The 25,716-nt window shown below is 35.9% G+C and overlaps 1 protein-coding gene across 2 annotated transcripts in view; it reads right to left on the bottom strand.

The window, feature by feature from the left end:
• Positions 1–25,716, bottom strand: part of FMN2 (formin 2) — a 165,841-nt gene that overhangs the window by 105,713 nt on the left and 34,412 nt on the right. Inside the window, exons 4-6 of one of the 2 annotated variants that reach the window (XM_061365734.1) lie at positions 24,525–24,672; positions 18,281–18,342; positions 2,590–2,622 (exon numbers count right to left, since the gene is read on the bottom strand). In XM_061365734.1, the coding sequence (XP_061221718.1) occupies positions 2,590–2,622; positions 18,281–18,342; positions 24,525–24,672 (243 nt within the window). The remainder of the gene's footprint in view (positions 1–2,589; positions 2,623–18,280; positions 18,343–24,524; positions 24,673–25,716) is intronic. The other variant, XM_061365735.1, reaches the window with a different exon arrangement.

Below are 25,716 nucleotides of genomic sequence, written 5' to 3'. Positions count from 1 at the left end.
CAATGCTTTTCACCAGCAACCACACTTGAAAAGGAAAAGCAAGACAAAACTGAGGGAGAACTTTCCTCCCACCCAAGATTTGCAACTCCTCTGCCAAGTGACAGACTGTGAGTAACATTAGAAAAGCTTCCTGTCTGGAATGGTTATTCCGTATTTGACAGTTTCCACAATTTTATATCTTTCTCTGAAGCATCTGATCCTGCCTGCTGCAGACTGAGTAGAGGAGGCATTAAGCTTAAATGGTACAGTAATTTCCATGTTTTCTAAAGAAATATCAGTTGCAAACTATACTAAATGTAATGGCCTTGTACTTTTATCAAAAGTTACCTAGAAAAAAAAACCTAGTCCCGGAGAACAGAAGATAAGACCAGATGTGATTTTACAATACAAAAATCTTTAAGAAAGAAATTATTTTCTAGTTGCATGCATTTACTTTTTAGTATTTTTTTTCTTCTTTTCTTTGAGTTTGAAATATTGGTCAGCACTTCAAGAATTTAGATTCATTTTGTCATGCAATGTTTTTCCCAAATTACAGCAAAACAATTTAGTGCCTTTTTGTTCTCTTTTGTAAATTCATAAGCTTCATGGATGAGACTGTAGGCTTAATTCATTGGAAATCTTCCAAATATTCAGATTTTACAGGTTTTGTAAAGAAGCCTACAAATAAACATACAATACCTGATATACTAATTGCCTTGATTTATTTCTGGAAGATGATGTTTTTCATCTCATCCTTTGACACATGAAACATTTAAAAGTCATTTTCCTTTCTGGAAAATAAAGTTGTAACTTCCAGCTGGGGACTATTAATGAAATATATGTCCATTAATACTTTAAAAATTGTTTCTGCATAAAATTGGTTTTCAAACATAAAATTTCAATTTTGTCTTTATCTTAGAGTTTCCCATTTGTCCTAAAGCAATTCCAGAAGTAAACCAACAAGTACTACATTTAAACCAAATATTGTTAGCTTTCTCACCTTTATAAAAACTTACAAACCCCTACATTGTTTGAACATTCTGGAACAGCACTTTGAACAAAAAAATTACATAATACAACTAGGTCTCCCTACCAAACTTTGAAGAAAAAATATTTTTCAAGAAACAGTGAAGGAATGAACACAACAGACATATTTTAACAAACAGTATTATAACAAAGAAAAAGGGCTGAAAAAGACATATGCATTACAGGCTACTCATGGTGCTTCAGTTCACTCATTTTCCTTTAATACCTCAATACTTTCTAGCAACAACAGTTTTGTTGAAGAACTTAATTATAAAGAAGAAAGCATATTCTATTGTCCATTATCCCTGTTTCATCTGCTCTTATCCCCTTACCAGTCACCTGCAAATGCAATAAGGCCTATCAGTTTTTCAAAAGGCAACATTATCAAAGGAAATATGTTTAGAGGGTTATTAAGATCACACACCAGTCTTCAGTTATTTGAGAGCAAATCCAGTTTCTCCAGACTGTAACTTTCCTAAGCTCCCACTGCAAGAACACTGTCAACTGTTTTGACAGATACAGGTTACCAGTTGTATCTTAATGGAAAAAATAATTCCTGCCACATACAAACTGAATCCAACAGGATTAGACACAATATTAAATGGTACTGAGGAGATTTGTTTTAATGATGGAACATTTCACTGTTTAACAATTCATCTACCCAGGTGACTGGATTCAACTGTTCACAAGAAAAGTTAATCCTTGAGCCCTGAATTTCTACCTGAACTACAGGAAAACCCCAGAATTTACTGTTTTACAAAATAATTTACTCTGAAGATCATAAAATTTATTTCAAAAGAAGTTGCATTTTTTAAAGTTTAGAAGGATGGGCAATCAAGATAATTAAACACTTCAGACAACGAAAAAAGATGTCTTGATTGAATTAAAAGAGACTTTTTACCCCATGCTCTAAGAAACAATTTTTCTGCTGTCCTTGAGACATGGCTTTCAAACAACCGGATGACTTGCTATTGTTACCTATATCTATCTATCTATCTCACAAATGCATCCAGGATTTTACAGAAACATCATATTAAGAACAAATAAGACTTGCTGTGAAGGCAAGCATATTTATCCAAAGGAAATTACATACTTAAAATTAATTTTAAAAATAAAACAAATTAAATCAAGTCGAAGCCCCTCTGTACTTATGTGCTTCAGTAATTATTTTAGATACTTCTTATTCTGACTTCCAGGATGTCCTCAGACTAGTTTAACTAGATTTCTGCCTTTACCCTAGCAAGAAATTTAGTCTTCCCCTAGATCAGAAAGGGCTGTATCAAACAAACATAAGACACAGCACATTACTACTCTCCTCAACAAGAAAGTGAATCTAAAATATGTAAGTCCAATCCAAAATGAAAATTAGACAGTTTTCTTAGAAGACTAAGCAAGGGAAGACTTAGTTTTTCATACATGTAAAAGACAGTCAAAAGCTGTTGATAAGAACCAGAAGACTCAGATTAAAAAAAGTTGACATGATGAAAAGAAGGTTCATTTTTAATCCAGAGGACAATTCCACAGCAGAAACCTACAGGGTTTAAAAGAGATATGAGGGAACTCTGTCTTGTCTAGAACTCTTACCCAGGACCCAGGTACTGTGGAACAGTCTTCTTTCTGTAAAGAAAGAAAGAAAGGTGGAAGCTTAAGCCTTGCTTTATCCAGGTGACTTGAGTGTGAAAGATGTGAGTAGGAAAAAAAAAAAAAATAAATCCATATGTGTGCGGCTATAGAAGACTGTCCAGTATTTCTCAAGCAGGTTTTACATGTTCTACATGCACCGAGTTTGATGCTCAATCTAGGCCTGTGCTGCTCTCATAGGCTTGTATGTGTACAGTGTCCAAATGATCTGAGAACACTTACTTTGCTGGGTAAGGTTGTACACTTGGATTTGCACACGTACCAAAAGCCTGTTAGCTATATCCAATTCATTTCAATCTTGTCATATTTTCCACATGAATACATCAGATGTCCAGCATAAAGCTTATCTGTATAGGTAGAACATGCCCAGGATCCTCAAACATGTAGAAACTCAGACTGTATATACCTTTACCACGTCTGACATCCTAGTTCTCAGACGAGTGACTGAAACCTACAGACCCTCTTATAAGAAAATTTCTATGTAAAAAACCCCCCCACATCTGTGAAAGTTATCCCTAGTCTGTATGTATATACATACACATATATGTGTCTATATTATATATTTATCTGTATTCATCTTAACTTGTATCTGCTACAACAGAATGACAGCTCTTACTGGTAATTTTGGAACACTTGAAAAATAAAGACATATTACAATTTAGTTTTAGAAATTCATGCTTTATGCTACTACAAGCCAACAAGTTACATCACCATTTTGATTGTTTTCAGTAAGTTGCCAGTGTCATGAAGTTTCCTCTCTGGACGGAATTTGTATTTAGATGATAGAATTATACTTCTTGGTTGTCTGTGGTTTTTTTTTAAACTTAACCTTTTAGTGTGTCTGTATCAGCAGTCATGAATCAGAGTCTATGTTACTACCTGACTGTAAGCACACACAGGGAATAGAAGCATACAATTAAACAGGATTAAGATGGCAAAAAAGATCCCTCAGGTTTCCTGGTAAGTCAACACCTTGTGGTACTAGCAGAGTTCAGTTACTTGGAAGGATGGTTTTTCCAACTGCTCTGTTAATAAATGCCTCTCTTCTACTCAAACTGAAACACTTTCAAATGAGCACAGTCACTGAATGGCACAAAATAGAGATACAGCAAGAATTTAATTCAGTCAAAGAAATGTGATCTCTATTCAGGTTTCTCTCTCTAAAGCTGACTCATTTAACAGCCTTAAAAACAGGAGAGACAACTTTTTAATAGGTATTTTTAGTGCTATAGCAATTCTCTGATGGACACTAGGTTCACATTCAAACAAAATAGCATCCATCTAATTAATTCCCACATTTCACTTAATCCTCAAAGGCTATTGCAGCATTTTAGTTTTGCAACAGCAGAAGCTGAATCAAAACCTGACAAGCTTGCCAATTATACCAGGAAGAACTGCTTGAGAAGTAGAACTAGCACTGGGTACTGGTTTCTTCCTCAAATTATGAGATTGAAGCTTTTATTATACTGCAGGTGCATGTATGGGGACAATGGATATAGGTTTTCCCAACAGTCCATGTTTCTTCCTACAATCACAAGGAAACGTGATGCAAAGCTCCCCAGGATAGCACTAAATAAACAAGCCCTGAAATAGAAACAGCACAGTGCACTGCTCTGCCTGAAGTGATCAACTTAATTTTGGTGGATGCAAGCTGATCTCTCACTCAGTGACATACTACAACAGATGTATTGCACCAGCCTGCACTATGCTGGCACTAGGGCTATATAGCTCTTCTTAAGCTGAAGATCTAGGACAAGTTTAATCACCAAGAGGTTTTGCCACAACCTATCATAGCTGACAAAACAAACAAACAAAACAAAACCAACAGCAGAAAAAGCCCCACTAACTGCAGAAATCAATAATCACTGCAAACCAGATAGTTCCAATAAACAAACATAGGATAAGCAGGGAGCATGGACCTTTGAAGAAAGGTGCACACATTACAAATGCCAGCTTGTAAAACTGGGAGTCAGAAGAAAGCAGACTGAGTTTCTTGAAACTTCTGCTCCTAAACACTTAGAATACTTTATCTCTGAGCTAAGAGCATTTCAAAGGATAAGATCTCAGGTTTTTATAGTTCCCATTTGAGTAAAAAATAAAAATGAAAAAACAACCTGAAATACATCAAAGATTGAAAGTTTTCTCTCTGAGATGCAAGACTCTTAACTGAGCTGAAGCATAACCTTAGGTTATCCCCAAGTTCTGCTACAATAGGGAGCTCAAAAGAATTTTTGTAGACTGCAAACAAGACAAGGTAAAATAAACTCTCACAGAACCACTGACCACCCTAGAAGCTACACAGCAGTCAAGTATAATTACATGCCATCTTACATAATATTGCTTTTAGCTTGCACAAAGCATTTTTCAGCCACAAAATATTAGACCTGTTTTTTTAAAAAAAATAATACATTAAAAAAAAAACCCCAAACCAACAGCCCCCTCCCCCACCCCAGGTTTTGAAGATTTCTCACCTAGCATAAAAGAAATAACCTTATTAGAGAAGCATGGAGCAGTACAGCATTAAACAATAAAGACTTCAAGAAAGGCTTACCCCATCACATAACTTCATTTAGCCCAGAAGGTGGTTAAACTGTTCTATCATTCACACAGTGTAAATGAGAATGGACGTAGAAAAAAAAAAAAAAAGGAGGTTGAACTTTATTTAATATAAACTTATCTTGCCTATTTTTGATGTCTTTTTAGGTGTGCTGCTGTGGATTGCAAATGCTGCTGGAGTAGAATTACCTACACTGAGGTCTTTCAGCAGATGAAAAGATAATAAAACCTAGCCACCTACACCAGCAATCCAAAGGGCAATAGGTACCTTAAGAGTCACAGATTTCCTTAAATTGTGATAAAAACTCTTCTGGATTTCTTTTCTGCTCAGTATTAGACTGACTACTGAAATGACTATCACATGATGAATCACCTTCTTTCTTGTATCATCTGCCTTTGTCCTAAAAAATTGTAACTATGAGTCTAAATGGTTTGAGTAGTTTTCTTGTGTATCCAGGCCAAGGCAAAGCACCATTCTCATTCTGTTAAAACACAAAATAAAATCTGGAATATCCTGAACATCACTACATTCACATACTGAAGAGAAAGGAGTTGAAGTTTTTCATACCAGGCTTTTTCTTAATTTTTGATTCAACTTGAGATTCACCATCATCCTGGGAATTAGTCTCATGTAAACTGTCTCATTCTATTATTATTTGTGTTCTTTATATACAGAAACTATACTAATTTTTATGCTAGAAATAATAGTAAGGATTCTACTACTCAATATGTCAACATTAATAATCTAAATTTGAAGGACGTGTAATGCTTTTAATCTCCGGTACTGGAGAACATAAAAAGCTAATGAGTTTCCAGGTGAACTTTGACACATCCTGATAAGCAACTGTCCAGAATATGATGTTGCTACACAGTACTTGCCCTTTTTATCCAGGAGTTCAGCCAGACCACAAAATGGGAGGTTCACATGTTGCTTTTATTTCAGGCTTCCAGCAGGGAATAAGCAGCAAAAAATATCCACAGTAAGAATAAATCTTTGTGGAAAGGGATGAATAGTCTTCACTGCCTTGAAATATGAGCCTACTACTCACAATAGAAAAAGTTTAGAGAAATTGAATCAGAGACTTCACAAATATATCCATGAGCATGCTAAAAGCAAAGGGCTGAAGGTCAGTCAGCTTCGCAAATTCTTTGAAGGTGTGAAGGGAGTATTAAAAGCAAAACTGTATCATTTTGCATGAGAGAACATTGAATAAAACCAATTAAAATCAAATCACCAAAGATGAGTTTTATATTTTCAAAGGTTAAGTAAAACTTTTTGGTATCATGGACATTAGAAAGAAATCATTTGTCTCTTCGGGAGAAGTTTAACATTGAAAACAAAGTAATTAAATATGGAAGCTAATTTTTGACAGTAGTTTTGTGTTTATTCTGTAAGGAATAAAGAAGAAGAAAAACATGTACTTAAAAATACAGAAAATAAATGGTTTTATTGGTTTTACTTTTACCAACATAAAATAGACAGCATAATAAAAACTGCCTTTTGATCTGATTGTAAGTAGAAGTTAAACCAGCTAGACTGTTTTGTATCCAAAGAGTAGAAATTCTTCTCAGCTTTACCTTTAAGTTCTCATTCAGGTATGCCAATGGAACTGTTGGAACAAATCCAAAGGAGGGCCATGAGGATGATCAGGGGGCTGGAGCACCCCCTGTACGAAGATGGGCTGAGAAAGTTGGGGCTGTTCAGCGTGGAGAAGAGAAGGCTGTGTGGAGACCTCATAGCAGCCATCCAGTACCTGAAGGGGGCCTGTGAGGATGCTGGGGAGGGACTCTTCATTAGGGACTGTAGTGATAGGACAAGGGATAATGGGTTAAAACTTAAACAGGGAAAGTTTAGATTGGATATAAGGAAGGAGTTCTTTACTGTAAGGGTGGTGAGGCACTGGAATAGGTTGCCCAGGGAAGTTGTGAATGCTCCATCCCTGGTGGTGTTCAAGGCCAGGTCGGACAGAGCCTTGGATTACATGGTTTAGTGGGAGGTGTCCCTGCCCATGGCAGGGGGGTTAGAAATAGATGATCATAAGGTACTTTCCAACCCTATTCTATGATTCTATGTTTATGGTTGGGTTTTTTCTTTATTTTGGTTTGTTAAAATTTGTGTGGGTTTTCTTTTAGAAAAATTTTTGATATTTCTAAGTCATAGAAATTTTCATTTTTTTACTGAGAAAAACATTTCTTATATCTCTTCTACACACAGGGTCCTGTAGAAATTCTTAAAATCTACACCACTGTAAGGTAGCACCTGATCTTTAACACCGAGAGAAATAAAATAATCTTTACAACTTGTTTCACTTTTGGCTGGATGAGGTCTCTCAAACAGGCTAACCCAACTTGACAATTGAGATCAGTTTGTTCTGCTAGGAATGCCATAAGAAGAAATTTTATTTCAGTGACCAGATATACTTTGAATACATTTATGGAATGTGCATCTGTATGTGTACATTTGTATATATACATATATGCACACACATGCACGCAAACTTATATACACACTTTTTCATGCTACTCTCTTGTATTTAACATGATTTCTTCATCTGTTCAATTCCTATGGAGCTCTTCTAAAAAGTTTGGAAGGTAGGTAAATACTTTAGTACCTAAAATACTTTATGTAATCTAAATATAGTAGGGTACCACTGAGTACACAAAACCTCTTTGTTTTCACTTCTCTCCAAAAGGTGAGAGGAATTGTATATGTAAATAAACAAACTTCCAATTTAAACCACATTCTGGAAGAAGAGTAATTTATAGATTTTCATCTGAAATACAATGCCAGTTTTAAAAAGAGAATTTAAGAAAATCAACTGTATTTTAACAATTAATAAATACAGATGTGTTATAAATTTTGCTCTGATCAGGAACACTTAGATGAAATGAACACTACCTCAATTTACCTATTTTGACAAGTAAAAAGAATGAGGAGTCAGAGGAGAAAATGGAAAACAATTTAAAACTGTATTTTCAATAAATTTATGCCTATCATACATTTCTTTTTACCGCTCCCTCAGCGAAATAACAGTGCTCTACTATGATTTTACAAGAAGCTTGCTGTAAAAGGCAAGACAAGAAACATACTAATGCTCAGAATCACACACACGCAGACAGAAAAGAAGCAATTCGTCCTATCCAAGACCTATCCCATACAAAAATTCATCTTCTGAGAAAAAAAGTGAAAGTCTCTTACAGTATAGCCAAGTACCACCAGAATGTAATTCAGGTTAAAATAAATAAATTCCTCAATTTTACTCTCATTTCTCCTTGCTTTCCCATCAAAGAAAGAAGAAAGGGAAGTCTGTAAATCCTAAGTTAGCTTCCATTGCATAGAATTTGCAAACACACTGTTCAGACATAACAGAATTATTACTGCCTGAACCTGAAGGTTGGTGTTATTTGTTGTACCTAAAATGACAAAAAAGTCTGCATGGTTTTGTCCAAGTTTAAAGCATGTTTAAAATGTAAAAATGTAGAACTGTCCATTATAATTGCAAGATGCAAAAAAATTTATTATGCTTGGCCATATTTTCATAAAATTTAGTGATATAGAAGTAGTGAAGCGATGTAAATCACTTGAACCCAACCAGCAGATTCTTGAGAATTTTAACCAAAGCTTGAAAACACACAGTATTTGACTTAGAGGTAACTCATGGGAAATATATGTGCTTCAGAGCATGCATTTTTATTCTCTAAGCTGTTATCAAAACAACACATCAGAAACATAGCAAGACTTATCATTTTACCACTAACTAGGCAAAGCAAAAATTAGTATTATTATTACCACATACCCATCCTCAGAAGTGAGGAAAGTCCTGAGAAAACCAGCTAAATATGCGAGCTAGCCTTGCTTGAAGAAGGGTGCTGGTACAGAAGGGATTGGACAGCATGACCTCCTGATGTCTATTTAGCCCTAAATTATGCTATGATTTTTATGTTATTCCAGAGATATGATTGTGGTATCATGCCACATATCAAAGTGGAAGAACACAATAAAGAGCCTTTTAAACTGAAATGAACATTTAAGTTAAACTTCATCTTGACATTAACATCAAGAACACAGATCAGAACAAAATAAACTTTAGTCTCACAATGGCCAGGAGGAAGAGTGCAAGAATGTGCTATTGTCACTCCAAAGAAAATTATACCAACACATTGTTCCTTTTAAAGAAGCAAATACTGCCCTCAAGCACAATAATGGAAGCCAATCCAAGTATTGTGAAGTCTGAATATAATACAAAATACTAACATTTGTTCTGAGAATTAACTGCTTTTATTTTTCTACCACACAGGCTTGACATGCTATACCCCTTTTTTGATTTTTATTTAAATATGGAGCCAATGATTTATACTCCATGTCAATTAATCAATCAAAGTTATGTCTAATGCAGTTTTATCCCCCTCTTTTTTTTTCCTTTTATTAATTTCTCTCTCATCAGGACTAAATGGAAAAGATTCAGGATTATGGTTGAAGAAATAAATTTCGTATCCAACAAAAAAAAAAAAAAAATCAACACTTATCTAAATGATAGTAATTCAACAGTAAAACTTTTGAATTATCCCTACAGCAATTCAGAGGTTTTACAGCCATTTACAGATTAAATCGAATGCGTTCCTTTCACCGTTTAAGAAAACCAAAACCAAACCAAACCAAATCCCCCCCAAAAAACCAAAAAAACCCCAAAAAGTAGTGACAGAACAGAACTATCTAAATATCTAATGTTTCAATTTTTTTGATGTATTTCTGGGGTTTTTTTGTTATCACTGGTTCACATTTTACTATCTCAGAGATGCTCCCATTACTATCCTTGGACAGATTAAACAGAGTAAGTGTGCATACTTTTATTAACCACCAGAAGGACATCACTTTCTGACTTATTTTAAAAAATAATTCATATTCTCACTGTAGTGTCTTCAAGATCACACCCCCTCTTCCTCCTCTGAGCCCCCCGGCCCTCCACCGTAGTGGTTTACAAGTGCCTTGCACAGCCCATTCAAAAATACTTAACTGCCATCTAGTGGCTGAGTAGGCCGACTTCTCTATGGTGTTTTTCAGACTCTTAGTTCTTCCCTCATTTCTAATATTTCTACTTGCATTCTCAGCCTTCCTTCAGGGCCTAAGAATCCCAACATTCTCGTAAGACAATGTTTTAATAGCAAAGTTCCATTACTAGTCATACAGGAAGAAGAACAGACTAGAACAACCTCTGTTTAAATTATGTAGAGATCTCAACTAGGACAACCTTACTTCATATTGTAAAAAGTTCAATTAATTCATCTGCTACAGTTCTAGAACATGAAAAATATATTAATGCTTATTAGGCTTTCTAAAAAGCAACCCCCCAAAAAACCCTAAAAAATGCATTGTGTTTAAGTTGAAAAGTGTAAATATTAAGAATCAAAGACAGATTTCTATCAATAAAGTTGGAAACTTCTATGTAAAAACTATATTTCATTAATATGAACATGAAAAAATTGAGAATACCTGATTTGAAGTTATCATGGCCTGGAGCGAAATTTGACAAAAGTTAGACTCCCCTTTATATATTGAGTAAAGTAGTCTGCATGTCAGCAGTTCGTATGACCCCAGCAGTATAGTATTCTGCCAGGTTTCAATCATCTCTTGTTTCACACAAATTTTGTTTCGTTTCTGTTCTTTTTTAATAAAGTATAATTATTCTCAAGGCCAACACGAAAACACTATGCCTACATGTGCTTCCTAACATTCACCCACTTTCAAGTAATTCTAATGTCTCAGATGTACAATTAGAACATCATCTCCTGCACATCACAAATTGCAAGCCTGGCTTTATTTTTTGCAAGATAAGGACAAAACAGATTTATACCTCTCAGTTTTTTAGCTTTGTGTTTTCTGAGATTGGGGTATGCTGGCATGATGTTGCAGGAAGCTTACGCTGATACTCCTTAAAACAGTATATCCAGCTCTATTGGTCAGACAGAGATCATCAGTTAGCCATAGTATTTACTTTGAAAAATGCAATAAGTACAGACTTCACTATCATTTGATTCATTTAGAAAACTTTCAAAAAAAGTTTTTTATGCTGCTTTCTTTCCTGAATATAGATTTGTAGGAAAAGAATTATTCTAGAACTCTTCACTGTCTCTCCAAGTCTTCTCTTTCCCCCTTACAGAAGGTAACCCAAGTAATGAAGGGATGGAAGAGGAGTGATCCAGGTTCCCAGAATCACTAGCTCCTTCTAGATTGATATCTCAAGGAAGAACACATAGAAAGAAGCAGTGTAAAAAGAGCCACAGCCACAGAATGGTTTGGGAGTGCATAAAGGAAGAGTTCCCTATTTTCCACCAGCTTCAGCTGAACACAATTGTTAAACAGTCTCATCTAGACTTTACCTTACCTTGATGAAAGCTATGTAATACCAAAACAGGTTTTCAAAATCTCCTATTTTAACATTATTCTTTTTGTATGTGTAGTAGAATTATTTCATATTTCAGAAAAATCTTAAATTTACCTTCCTTCTCTTACCTTCACCTGTAAAGAATCATCTTTCTGAAATTTCATTGAAGAGTTTTGAGCAGTGTGTTTGTTTCCTATACAAAGTCTAGCTAAGATATTTTATAATAATGAAAAGTAAATCCCAATCTCACCAGTGTTTTATTTTTTCTAAATAGACTCATTATGTATTTATCTTACAGGATTTTGCCACCTCTTTTCTTGTATCGCTGAGTCAAAATCAGAACATTTCAAATGTCTGAAAGGCTGAGGGATTACCAGCAAAGTGTGGTAGTTGAGAATACTTTGGAGACATTCCAAGATTCAGATTTATAATGTTTTCAAAATGGGAAGTATATTCAACATGCTAAAACTTGTCCTGTAATTTAAGGTTTTTAAGGGTAGCATCATTTCCCTATGAAATTGTTGGAAAGTAGATCATGCAGTAGAAATCTGTTTTCATTGCCTGAGAAGTGCCAAAATTTGGTCTGGCTGTTACTACCAGTTGAAGTACGTGGCATTCAAAGAAACAATATAATTTTTGTTGAGGGTTTATTCATTGGTTTAAATGGGGTAAACCAAACCAAAGTGAACATCAGACCTGGAAATGATACAGGCATAAGTATTTTTTTGATGGCAAGCTTTTCTGCAGTAAATATAGGTTAAATACTCAGTGTAAACTATCTCATAACCAAACTGCTAGAAATTGGAGCAGCCTGGCAAAACTTCATCTCCTGAAACAGGATTAGAGACCAGGCTTAGTCAGTGGCATGAAGAATTCATTACATCCGGATACTGACCTTTAAATAAACACAATAAGGGTTTTCTTTTTAAATCTGTGTGATACTCAGAATACACACTTTTCACAAACTGTTAAAAAAAAAAAAAAAAGGAAAAAAAAGGGGGAAGAAATTTCAAGAAAACAAAGAATATAAGTGACTTCCAAACAACTTTAGGTTTTTGGTTCTGTGATGTCCCACTACTAACCAAAGCCTAGTTTTCATGTATTCATTTTCAATTATAGGAATTTTTTTTCTTTTTTTCTTCTTTCTGCTAAGAGTCTGTTTTTATCTACCATGTAAAAAAAACAAACCTGAAAACTAAGTTAAGCTGTAGGGAAAAATACAAGGGTAGCAAAAAAGGTTGGGGCATGAAACAAAAGGAAATTGGCTCTTGCACAGAAGTACTGCTGTTAAATCTAAACATCAGGTTTGAAGTTGGAGTTTCTAAATTAGAACATTCAGTTTTCCTCTTCTTCCTTCACTGAAAGAGCTAGATCTAACAGAGCTTTCTCTGTTCATAGTGAGAAGACTAAGCAGACATCATTGCTCCTCTTTGGGATTTCAAAACCAGGACGTGAAATGGCTGTCACTTTTTATTGTAATTTCTTCCTGCACTAAAAACAAGCACACCCCCAAAGCCTTTTTTTCTTTTTCATTGTTATTTTTAAAAAATAAGCTCTCCTGGACTCGAAAAAAACTGTCTTAAAAACTTTAGGAAATTATGCTGCAAATTAGGAAGGTTATGTCTAACATTGTAAAGGTAAGAAAACAAAGAGGATAAAAAAAAGCCTCTTCCAGTGGCAAGAAAATGTAAAATCCAACCTTCTAAGCAAGTAAGTGTGTTACTTCTACTTTTAATTTAGATTTATTCTCTTTTAGTCAATAACATATAGCATTTATGTTTGTTTCCATGTCAATATTGACCATCTCCAATTATTTTAACAGCATGTGGAAAACGTCATTTCTTGGGGAAAGAAGAAGGAAGATGTCTGTAGGTAGAGTTAGTTGATCAGTTAGTTGATCAGTTTCAAATTATATGCTAGGGCTGTCTTCCTTGTCATGTATCAAAAGAAAAGAAAAATTATCTACTTGTCTAACTTTTGCTAATGATTGCTTTCTTCAGAAAGAAAAACTATGGACAAACTAGACAAAGAATAAAAGAGGCCAGATGTCTGAAAGAAATATTTCATAGTATTTCATCACTTCTTTTAAAGTACAAATAACACCAAGAATGATCTGACTGCAATAAATGATTAATCTACAAACACGATGCAGAAAGTTAGTGTGACCCTTCTAACATCTATGTGTTTAATTGGTGGATTGTAAAGACTGATATAGATAGGTAGCTAGAATACACTCAACTGTTTGGGACTATACAGAAATAATTTGAATACGTGAAAATATTTACCCACAAACAGTTCCTTAAATGAAGTAACTTCCACTCTGACTTTCAAAATAAACCAGAATGATGATGACAAGCAAAAATTTGAGATTATTTTCTGCGAGTGAGGTCATCATGCATTCAAAATAGTTCTGTTCTTCACTGATGAGTAACAGTACAGAGTGGAATAAGTTTATATTACTGTGATAAGAGATCAACACTGAGCAAGAGGAATTATGATCTCTAACAACAGTAGCAATCATAATTCAGTAATCGGACAACATAATAGGCTAATTCAAAAAACAATAAAAAACCCACAACCTGAAGTAAAAGTTTGTTCATGCTACCAAAGACTGCACTAGTGCTGCTGGTTAAACTTCATTCTCATAGCAAAAGAATCAGGTTTTCCTCAGGTAAAGTACCTAAGTATTCATGAAACTTTTTCCATTAATTATATTTCTAATTAAAAAAAAACCCTTTTATTTAGATAATTTCTTGCAATGAAATTAAATCCTAGAGACAGATTAAATATAGTCCTTATACGAAATACATTTGTGGAAGTATAGAAAAAAGTTCATTTTCACAAGAAATACTAAAAAGCATTTCTACTGAAATGCGGGTATCTGAAATATAGAAATAGCATGGGACAAATATATTTTAGTTTAAATTTCAGATATTGCAATGTAGAATAATTTTGTTATATTTTAACTAACGGCATCTAGTTTATAGATGTTCTTAATTATGGCGGTGAAAAAGTTCAGGTACCTGACAAGAACTCCTTTGATGTTGTTTGGCAAGACAAGAGCCATAAAGGTAATAAACATATTCTCCCCACTCATCCTCATGAAATACTTGGCTGAACCTGGATTAAATTTGTGAGTCTAAAGATCAGTAGCATGCATTTCACCAGGCATTCCTTATTTTTTCCCTTAAAAGCAAATCACTGACCGTTCTCACAAACGCTGGTCAATGCAGTTATGCTAGAACCATCCACTCATTAAAAAAAAAAAAAAACCAAACAAAAAAAACCCCTAAAGAACAACAAAAAAACCCAAATAAAGCAAAGCCACAAAAACCAAACTGCACCAAAAAGAATACAGAAAAAGAAAAGAAAGATAATTAAAAAAAAAAAAAAAAGAAAAATAAATCTGAAGAGCTTTGGGGCATTCCTTGCTTCAAACCAAGATTTAAGGAACAACAACAACAAAAAAAAAAAAAAACAACAAAGAAAGGAGGAAAAGGACAATTAAAAGCAAGGGGCTTCCTCCTACATCTGTTGTTCCTATGCAGAACCGCTTTGCTGTCCTGCAGGAGGCACTCGCACCAGGAACAGCTGGCTGATGCACTGGTAAAGAAGATCTCTACTGCTGCTGCCAGGAAAAAGCAGCGGGTCGCAGTAGTAGGGGGCTCTACTTTGAAAGGGACAGAAGCACTCGTCTGTCGGCCTGACCCACTCTCAAGGGAGGTGTGTTGCCTACCAGGGGCACGGAGCAGGGATGTTGCAGAGAGGCTGCCTGCTCTAGTAACTCCCACTGTCTATTACCTGCTTCTAGTGCTACATGTGGGTGCTAGGGATATAGATAGTAGTAGCCTGGGGAACATAAAGAAGGACTACAGAGCCCTGGGAGAGGTGGTTAAGGGCTCTGGAGCTCAGATTGTCTTTTGTCAATTCTCCAGGATACAGGGAAGCACCTTAAAAAAGCTAGGAGAATTAGCCAGGTTAATAAATGGTTAGAAGGGTGCTGTCATAGTCAGGTGTTTGGGTGTCTTGAACACGGGACCCAAGTTTGTAGGCCAGGTCTAGTGGGGGCTGGTGGAGCTGGTCTTGAGCAGTTTTGGTAGGAGGCTTGCCAGGCTGGTCAAGGAGGCTTTAAACTAGATGTGTTGGGGGAGGGGGGCATCATTCCATCCCAACACACCCAGTCAGTTGCCAGCACCTATAATAAATGCTTGGACAAATGCAGAGATATTCCAGCTGCTCCAGCCAATGAGCCTGCTTCATTTGGAGCTTGGCTCAGATGCCTCTATACAAACGCCCGTAGCATGGGGAACAAACAAGAGGAATTAGAGATGTGTGCTTGTCTATAGGGGTATGATATAATAGTCATTGCAGAAACATGGTGGGATGGCTGCTATAACTGGAGTGTTGGAATGGAAGGTTACAGACTCTTTAGAAAAGACAGGCCTGGCAGGCACGGAGGGGGAGTTGCCCTTTATGTTAGGGATAGGCTGGAGAGTATGGAACTCTGTCTGGGGACAGGTGAGCAGTTAACAGAGAGCTTGTGGGTCAGGGTTAAAGGGAAAACAGCAATGGGAGACATTACTGTGGGGATCTGTTACAGACCGCCTGATCAAGAGGAATCTGCAGACGAAGCATTCTATAGGCAGATAGGAAAAGCCTCACACTCACAGGCCCTCGTTCTCATGGGTGACTTCAACCACCCTGACATCTGTTGGAATGACGGTACGGCCCGGCACAAGCAATCCAGGAGGCTCCTCGATTGTGTGAAAGACAACTTCCTTCTGCAAGTAATAGAGGAGCCAACAAGGAGAGGTGCCATGCTTGACCTCGTGCTCACCAACAGGGAAGGGCTTGTTGGAAATGTGATGCTCCAGGGCAGCCTTGGGTGCAGCGATCACGAGATGGTCGAATTTGAGATCCTCAGGACAGTGAAAAGAGCGTGCAGGAAGCTCACTGCCCTGGACTTCAGGAGAGCAGACTTTGGCCTCTTCAGGAACCTGCTTAGTAAGATTCCATGGGATATAGTCCTAGAGGGCAGGGGGGGCCAAGACTCTTGGTTGATATTCAAGGATCACCTGCTACAAACTCAGGAGTGTTGCATCCCAACTAGAAGGAAGTGCTGCAGGAGGGCCAGGAAACCTCCTCAGGTGGATAAGGAGCTACTAAGGAAAATTCAAATGAAAAAAGAGTCTTATAGAAAGTGGAAGCAAGGATAGGTGGCCTGGAAAGAGTACAGGGATGTTGTCCGGGAAGCTAGGGACCAGATAGAATTAAACTTGGCTAGGGATATTAAGGATAACAGGAAGGGATTCTACAGGTATGTAGCAAATAAAAAAAACAGACTAGGGACAACGTAGGCTCCCTCAGGAAGCTCTCGGGAGAACTGGTTACACAGGATTCAAAAGGAGCGTGACCAGCAGGTCAAAGGAGGTGATCCTGCCCCTCTACTCTGCTCTTGTAAGACCTCACCTGGAGTATTGTGTACAATTCTGGTGTCCTCAGCATAAAAAGGACATGGAACCATTGGAACAAGTCCAGAGGAGGGCCACGAGAATGATCAGGGGACTGGAGCACCTCCCATATGAAGACAGGCTGAGAAAGTTGGGGCTGTTCAGCCTGGAGAAGAGAAGGCTGTGTGGAGACCTCATAGCAGCCTTGCAGTATCTGAAGGGGACCTGTAGGGATGCTGGGGAGGGACTCTTCATTAGGGACTGTAGTGACAGGACAAGGGGTAACAGGTTAAAACTTAAACAGGGAAAGTTTAGATTGGATATAAGGAGGAAATTCTTTCCTGTTAGGGTGGTGAGGCACTGGAATAGGTTGCCCAGGTAAGTTGTGAATGCTCCATCCCTGGCAGTGTTCAAGACCAGGCTGGACGAAGCCTTGGGTGAGATGGTTTAATGTGAGGTGTCCCTGCTCATAGCAGGGGGGTTGGAACTAGATGATCTTAAAAGGTCCTTTCCAACCCTAACCATTCTATGATTCTATGATTGTATGAAACCAGGACTTCATCTTCCTCTTCATGACTTCCAGAGAAATTGAATAGCCTTTTTTATTAGCAAGATAAATTTGGTACCTGTGACTGGAGAGTTTCCACAGAAAATAAGCTAGTCTTTTGAGGAAACATAATGTAAAGTTCCCCAACTCCATCAAACTACACCACATTTAATGAGGAATATAACACAAAGGGTGAAAAAAAGGGCTGTGTTCATGTTGAACAAATCCAACCTAGACTAGGTCTCCAGTGTCCCAGTACACATTATCACCTTTTGAAGTGAAGCACTCCAAATCTGTTCTTACTACCACTGCTATAAGCTTCAGTGGAGAAAGAGAAAAAAAAAATCTGTAACTATTATTCCACATGAACTTTTAAAGACCAGTTGATATAACCAGGTCTTCTATAACCATTCCTTAGTAATGCTGTCAGACTTCCAGAACCAAGGTTAGTTTACTTCTGAGTGAGAAATAACATCTAATAAGAATCACCTTAGGCAGCAGGAACCTTGAATCTCTGTAACTAGATACATTATGGAGCATATAAGTATTCTGAAATAAAAATTTAGAATCAAAACCACACTTCAGAATATTTTTACTCAGAACATTCAGTACACAAAATTATTGCAAAAATGTCTGAAATACTTTTTTTCTGGTCTTTTTACAAAATGATAGATAAAACACTTCTGTTAGAATCTTACCTGTACCAGCTGAACACCATCTATGCCTTGTTTCTCAGTTTCTAGGCCAGCAGGTTTCAATTCTGAATTTGAAAAGAAAATACAGATTTAAAAAAATCTTATATATCTCTATAAATTACTCATCTTTTGAAATACACATTAAGAATTTCATGAACACTGTGTAGAGTTAAAAAATAATGTTAATTGCCCAAATTATCAATCTAAAATTAACCCAACAGGTCATATGCATGAAGTCATACCTGATCTCAATTTACAATGTATGTATTATGACTCGACATTAAATGCTATTATCTGAAATTTGAAATAAGTCCATTTTAATTGCCAAAATTTCTGATGCAAAGAAAAACAGTTATTTATGCCTCTATCATGCACATTCCACAAAAGGTCAGGGGAAGGTTCTCATGATTGTTCTTCCCATCCAATCTCATTAAGAAGTATTTCTGTCCTTAAGGTCTGTGGATTGTGTCTGTTCACAAAAGGCCAAAAGAACTCATGAGCAGATTTGCTTTTTTCATATCAGCCAATGGCCCTCCTCTGCCCTGCCATCAAAATCAATCAAAAAAAAAAAGCATACTTGAACAAAACAGGCCTTACTATTGCAAATAGATTTTGAGAAATCCCATTTTCATCCTAGCTTGGTTGTTTGCTGTCTACAACATCCCAGCCTTACAAAGGGATAATAGTTTAGGACAAGGCACTTACTGTCTAAGTCAATGCTTCCCAGAACTGGGGACATTCAAACTGAGGATACGAAACTAATTCTTCACCTTTGTACTACATTCTACACCCTCTCTTTTGGGCAAAGTACCAGCATTAATGTGACTTTTGGAATTCTGAACACATTACTCATTTACATTGGAAAATGAAACAGCAGCACTTCATTCTAGTTGTATCTTCTTCCATTATTTTCTACTTTGGAATAACTAATGAGTCTCCTAATTAATATCTTTGCATTCTTTGACTTAATGACTATCTTTAAATGGAGAAACAAAATTATTTGTCTTAGAATAACGGTTTTAAAGAGAACTATATATCTTCAGCTGTGACAATGAAAAATATAATGGCAGTGGGTCTAAGAGCTTTTATCCGCACATTTTACCTGGAAAATGAGCATCTAAACATAAGAAATCTCCTCTACCCCATAACTAGATTCCCCATCTTAATTTAAACCCTGGATAACAATTATTCTACAAACACTAGGCTTTGAGATCTTTGTTTTCATAAAAACATTTCAATTCAAACCTAAGCACAAACGAAATTACATCAAAACTTTGATTGTGCTAATATTTATTTCAGTGAGAGACATGTACTGTACATTCCTGCATTGTTTCTACAGTCCTGTATTTTGGTTGGCTGCCAGTTTGGTTATGCTGGAAATGACACAAGCATGTAGCAACCCAACACACATTCAGCACCCTCAAAAGTGTTTTGGTAAGCCATTGCAGAGAATAACAAAGATTTATTTTTCATGTATTTATGAGAAAGAGTCTTGTAGTTAAAGCACAGATTTAATTAATATTAAATATTTTTTATTAAAAAAATAAATAAATTAAAAAATTAAACATATTAAATGCTAAAAATAATAAACACTTGAATTAAAAGCTCTGGTTTCTGTTCTGGCCTTTCAACAGATTTTTTTTCTGACCTTAAAGAACATCTCTATGCCTCAATTTCCTTGTCTGGTAGGAAATAACCAGGGGGGAGGACAGAAGGAGAGAGGGACAGTGGAATGCTGGGAAAATGAGAGAATAAAAAAAGCGTCATGCCAGCAGTTACACGGTGCAAAGATCTCTAATCAGCTTCGTAGCTACTGCTAATGATGCCACTTTAGCTGGTCATAGCCTAACTTTTTTACACAGCCCAAGAACAGAAAGATTTTTCATATACCTGCCCAGAAAACACATTCATCTTGCATCCTTCTAATATCTTTCAAGGGCACCACTACACAGCAGGCAAATCTGTTGACCGTTTGCAGGAACAGTGAAACCGCTGTGGTCCAAAACCTCTGGATTCAGAATTCCTAGACATTTGGCCTCCTCGCAGCTTTCTGACAATCCCAGATGTTGAGAAGTGAGACATACGAGGGGGAAGTTTCATTGCCAGTGGCAGTTATGCTGCAAGGCTACCCCTTGCAAATTTACAGTCTTCAACCTTTTTTTACTTTAATTATTTAGTAAAACAGCATTTCAAGTCTCATCTGACAGAATTCTTCCAGTCAAAGGTGGGTGAGGATAGGCTGTCTATAACAGGAAATAATTCATTATGTCTCACTTTGACAAGTTTTTAGTATGGTTAAATCATGCTTTGTGGCTGACTTTCAGACAAGTCCATTTACGGAAGAAAATTCATGATGCTACTAATGAAATCCACACTCACTCCTCATTGTGACCAAAAAAATACCCCACAGAAACAGCGAATGATGATTTTCTGGTAAAAGCTATTAATGTCTCTTCTGAAGGAAGGGAAAAGTATTAATATTTTTAAACTAAGCAGATGTGAGATAATGTTTTTACAAATTATCTAGAAAAGAACATTGTTGGCTAATCCTACCTCAATTGATCTGCAATGCTGGAAAAACTTCATTAGTATTTGGGCATTGATGATCACCCCAAGGCCCATGTACATGACTTTAAATTTCTGCACAGCTGAGAGACACTTTAAGGTGAATTTGATCCTTGCCCAGGTTTTATTCTTTGCTGATGTTCTACTGCTAGACAAGACAGGTACACACACAACTTAGAAAGTAATGTTTCCTATTATGCAAATTGGAACAAACTACCTCCCTGCCTCAAAAGTTCTTTGAAAAATAGGAACAGATTGTTCCCATATATTTGTCAATATTAAACAATTTGATAGAATTGTCTAGCTTATTTTGACCTCAGAGAGGTTTTGTTCTAAAAAGTTTTCTAAATATAAGCTGAGTTCAGGATCACATGAGCAGATAATATTAATGTTAGTTTGCCAAAATCCACCAAATACAATTTATTTACAGGAAACTAACAGGGTTTTATCTTTCTTCACAAAAAAAAAAAAAACAAAGCAAAACAAAAAAACAACCCCCCACAAAAAAAAAAAAAAAAAAAACAAAAAACAAAAAACAAAAAAACCACCACCAAAAACCTAAACCTAACCAAACATACAGAAGTGCCAAAGGAATTAAGGAACGGGGAAAAAGTGCTATACAATTAATATTATGAATGAAACCTTACGTTTAACCCAAACCAAATATTTTATTTTCTTCATTTTTCATAAAAGGAAATAAATGTCTGGACAAACACAGTTTGTTAAAGATGTAACTTAGATTTCAGGGTGTAAACCCACACAGATTTAGTGTGTTAGAACTGTTTCATTTTGCATGAGAAGCTGTAAAATCTTTGAGTCTCTGCCCAAGCAGTTAGGACAGTCACAAGGGAGACAGGGTGATGGGGCTCTAGTGCCTGCAAGTTGTCATTTCCTAGATGGTAAGTGGAAAAATGGCATCAGCAAAACAATAAAACAACTGAATTTCAAATATCTTCTTGTGCTTAGAATCAGGCAATATGCTGGAGTGTGAGAGTAGTAAAGTCAAATACTGTAAAAAGAAACAGAAACAGATTTGGGTATTCAGATGGAAAATTGGTGGTATTTGCACTGATATTTTTGGTGATATTAATTTTGTCCAAAATGTTTTCCGAATCCAGAACTGAAGAGTGGTTTTGGCATAAGCATCTGCTGACTTGAAACCAAATTCTTATTAGGTATTTCCAAACTTCAGTTTTCTAATAAATGGAAACCAAAAAATAAAAATTAAAAAATAAAAAAATTAAAAGCGACCAAAAAACCCTAAAACCAACACCCCCCCAAAATAACCAAAACTCCACGAAACCCCCTGACCACTCTAAACAGCCCTTTCCTCACATCCAACAATGCTCAACATGATACAGAGCACACAGCAAAACTGTTTAATAAATACTGTCTTAAATAGATGATTAACTACTTTGTTAATTTAAGAACAATTACCTAAGACCTTGCAGAATTTCCTCTTGCCTTACTTAAAACTTGGAGGTCTAGTATTGTCCTCATGCTGATAATGTGCAATGAAAATGAATACTCTTGCTCTGAAAAAATCCAACTACATTCCTTTCTAGATCAACCTAATTTTCTAAAATAGATGCTTTTGTTCACAAACTATTGTCTCTAATGTTAATATTGTATATGTTTAATCCATAAAACAATAATTACATATGAGAAATAGAGCTACTCTACACAGAGTAATTTAAAGTCTTTAAATGTGCTTGACACCTCCACTTTTCAAACATGTATCCATAAAATAATTCAGTTAAAAATATTGGGGAAAATGTGTATCCTTCAGGCTTCACATGAAACTCAACTCCAGATTCTTCCACATGGCAAGCATGCAAACAACCCCCCCCACAAAAAGAACATTGAAATTATTTATCTACCTGCATTTCATTCAGAACAGTTATAATTTTTCCTTATCCCTCCATGCCCTGCACTACAAATTCACACCAAAAACCAAAATTTCAACACTATTTCTAAGTGTCAGCACCTCAAGTAGATAAATTTTTGGAACTATTTATGTTCCATTGAGAAATAATCACAATATGTAACTTTCCATTTTACTTCTAATTCTATTTTCTTAGTATTTTTGCATGTTGTGAGAGGCCAGTGGCTGAGATAAGGAACAGACAAGTACTGTACACATTGCATCCATGTAGGAATAATACTAAATAGAACAACACGGGATAGAAACACACCATGTATAAAATAAATACATTATTAAATTTTTAGTATTATACTTTTGGTAGAAATACTCATGAAATTAGTTAAAAACAACACAAATCTTGACATTTCAAATTGTTTTATGTAATCAACGTTCTTTAGAGCAACAAAACTCTTGTTAACTTACACAATCCTCTGCTGGGCTAAGCCTTCAAGTAAAACAATAAAATATTCACCCTTTGTTTTTTGCATGCAGAATATGTTCATGAGCACTCTGATCACACATCCATTACCGAAGCCTCCAAGCTGAGAAACACAACCTGTCCTCCAAGAATACATGGCAATGAATTGTACTAGTGCATGACAGCCCTTTAACTGAATATAGCATGAAATAGTAGATTATTAGCCAAAAACTACACAAGACCAACAATACAGGACTGCACCTTTCCACGCTCTGAATTGAATCAATGAGGTTGATGCAGAAATTTTTTCTTGACTGCTAATAGAACTGCTCTGATAAAAGCCACAGCACAAACAGAATAATATAGCACTAGTGCATTTTTGTTAGCATCACTTATTTTGCTGTGACACCAGTAAAAGTGAAGTGTTGCCATGGTAAGTGGTGTCCATCCAAGGAATACTTTGCTTGTGTTCCAGAGGAAGTGGTAGAAAAGTCCCAAAGAGAAGTAAATCTGAATTTAACTCCACCCAATGTCTACAAACAATACAAAGAGATCTGCTGAAATTATGACTCAATTTTTAAAATCTGAGCAATGAAAAAAAGGAGTGGTAGGAAATGAAAAATTTGAGAATACCCTGCAGATCTTTGTGGAGGTCATAGGAATGAACACAGCCCAAAAGTGTTGACAGCCACTGAATACTAACTAAAGGAAATCTAAGCCTCCACAAACCTATGGTATTTGCCCATCAACGCTCCTAACAAAAAACAGGCTGAAAATTTTCTTCTAAATTTCTTTGTCAGCAAGTGGGTTTTTTGTTTGGTAAGCTTAAATAATATTTTTATATGTATGAAGATTTCTGAAACTTGGCTGGCAGAGTAACCTCACAGATTTTAAGATAAACTGAGTTTGCAAACAAGACCTCAATATTTTCTTTTCAGATACGCTTTTCCTACCTCTCAGGGGACTCCTGAATCCGCAAAGGAATACCTTACACCACTCTAAGAACTTTCAGTATACCACCAGTGGCCTTCTGAAGTTTTCCATATTTTTAAGAAGAGAAAAGTACCCATATTTCATGGATCTGAAGGAATGTAAACTGGAAAAGAACAAAGGTCACACCTGGTAAAATCCATTAGTCAGCAGATGCAGGTGCACATCTTGGTTGCTAATGAAAAGCATTCATTTTGCTGAGCATTAGATTCATGCTAACTAATATTATTTCTGATGCTAACCCAATATCTTCAAAATCAGGTATTAGAAGTTAAAATATTAAGCTTATATCCTGGGTTCTAAAAGACAACAGCTTATGTATATATCTTGTCTGTGTCCAAGAACTATACCTTCTTCCTCAATACTGATTCTTTGTTCTTCATCTGGAGGTTTGGGTGGGGGCCACACAGATGGAATTCTCCTTGGAAAGCTTCCTTCAATGTAATCTGAAGAATGTGTGGGTTGGCTAACTGCAGCCCAAGTATAAAGCTGGTCTTGCTGTGGTTATTTAAAAAAACAAACAAACAAAAACCAACAAACAAACAAAACAAACAAAACAAAAAAGAAAAACAACAAACAAGCAAGAAGTTGAGAAATTCATACAGAAAGACAAGCCAAAATATCAAAGTTTTTGTTTCCAACACAAATAGCTCAATATCCACTATATATACCAAAGCACACTTCTTGTTATGATCTTCATCTCCTGATAAAGACTTAACATAAATGTATATTAAAAAACTTTAATGTTTCAGCCTGGAATTATCTCTATTAACAACAGAAAATATAATCTTTCAGTTAACTACAGCACAATGAGATGCCAGAATAGAGTTCAGAACATTTCTGAGTATAAGGAACTATTTGTTTTTTTTCCTTAGAGAAATAACAGGTTGGACTTGATGATTGTAAAGGTCTTTTCCAGCCTAGTTGATTCTATGACTATACTTCATTACATATAGCTAGCTTATAGGTTAGAGAAAAATATTTTGGTCCACACACTGTGTAATCTTTTTACACTGAATACACAAGCAAAGTAAAGAAATGGAACTATTGCAGCATAAATTAAACTGAGATTTTTTGCCACCCCCAGCCTGTTTTCGTCATGTATGTTTCCATATTTGTAGACAGGTGACTAAAAAGATTGGTTTGCTTAAATTAAAAATAAAAGACAACAACAAAAAAACCAAACCAAAACAAAATAAGCAACACACAATAAACCAGCCCAGCAAATAAAAGTATTCTAAACCCTCTGGCTTAAATTAGATTATACACTTATTGCTCAAGAGCTTTGAGTTTGATTCACTTATTAAAAGTAGGAGACACTCAGGGTGTTTGATGAAAAGGAGGGCAAACTTAGGCTGTAAGGCAACAGAAATGGAACATAATTCAATAGTTATTCTAGTGACTCCTAATATGCATCAGTGTGCACACCTTTCGATTATATGTTTATAATACTGTAAACTCTAGAAAGATCAATTCCAGCAGCTCCATGAGTAAACTAGCAAGTAATCTAGTAAATAATCTGGAAATATGCAAATACCATAG

This window comes from Neopsephotus bourkii, unplaced genomic scaffold (genome assembly GCF_033783945.1).
Source record: "Neopsephotus bourkii isolate Nb327-2 ecotype Australia unplaced genomic scaffold, CSIRO-AGI_Nbou_v1 NB_1292, whole genome shotgun sequence".
Taxonomy (NCBI): domain Eukaryota; kingdom Metazoa; phylum Chordata; class Aves; order Psittaciformes; family Psittacidae; genus Neopsephotus; species Neopsephotus bourkii.
This window is presented reverse-complemented; position numbering and strand designations above follow the sequence as displayed.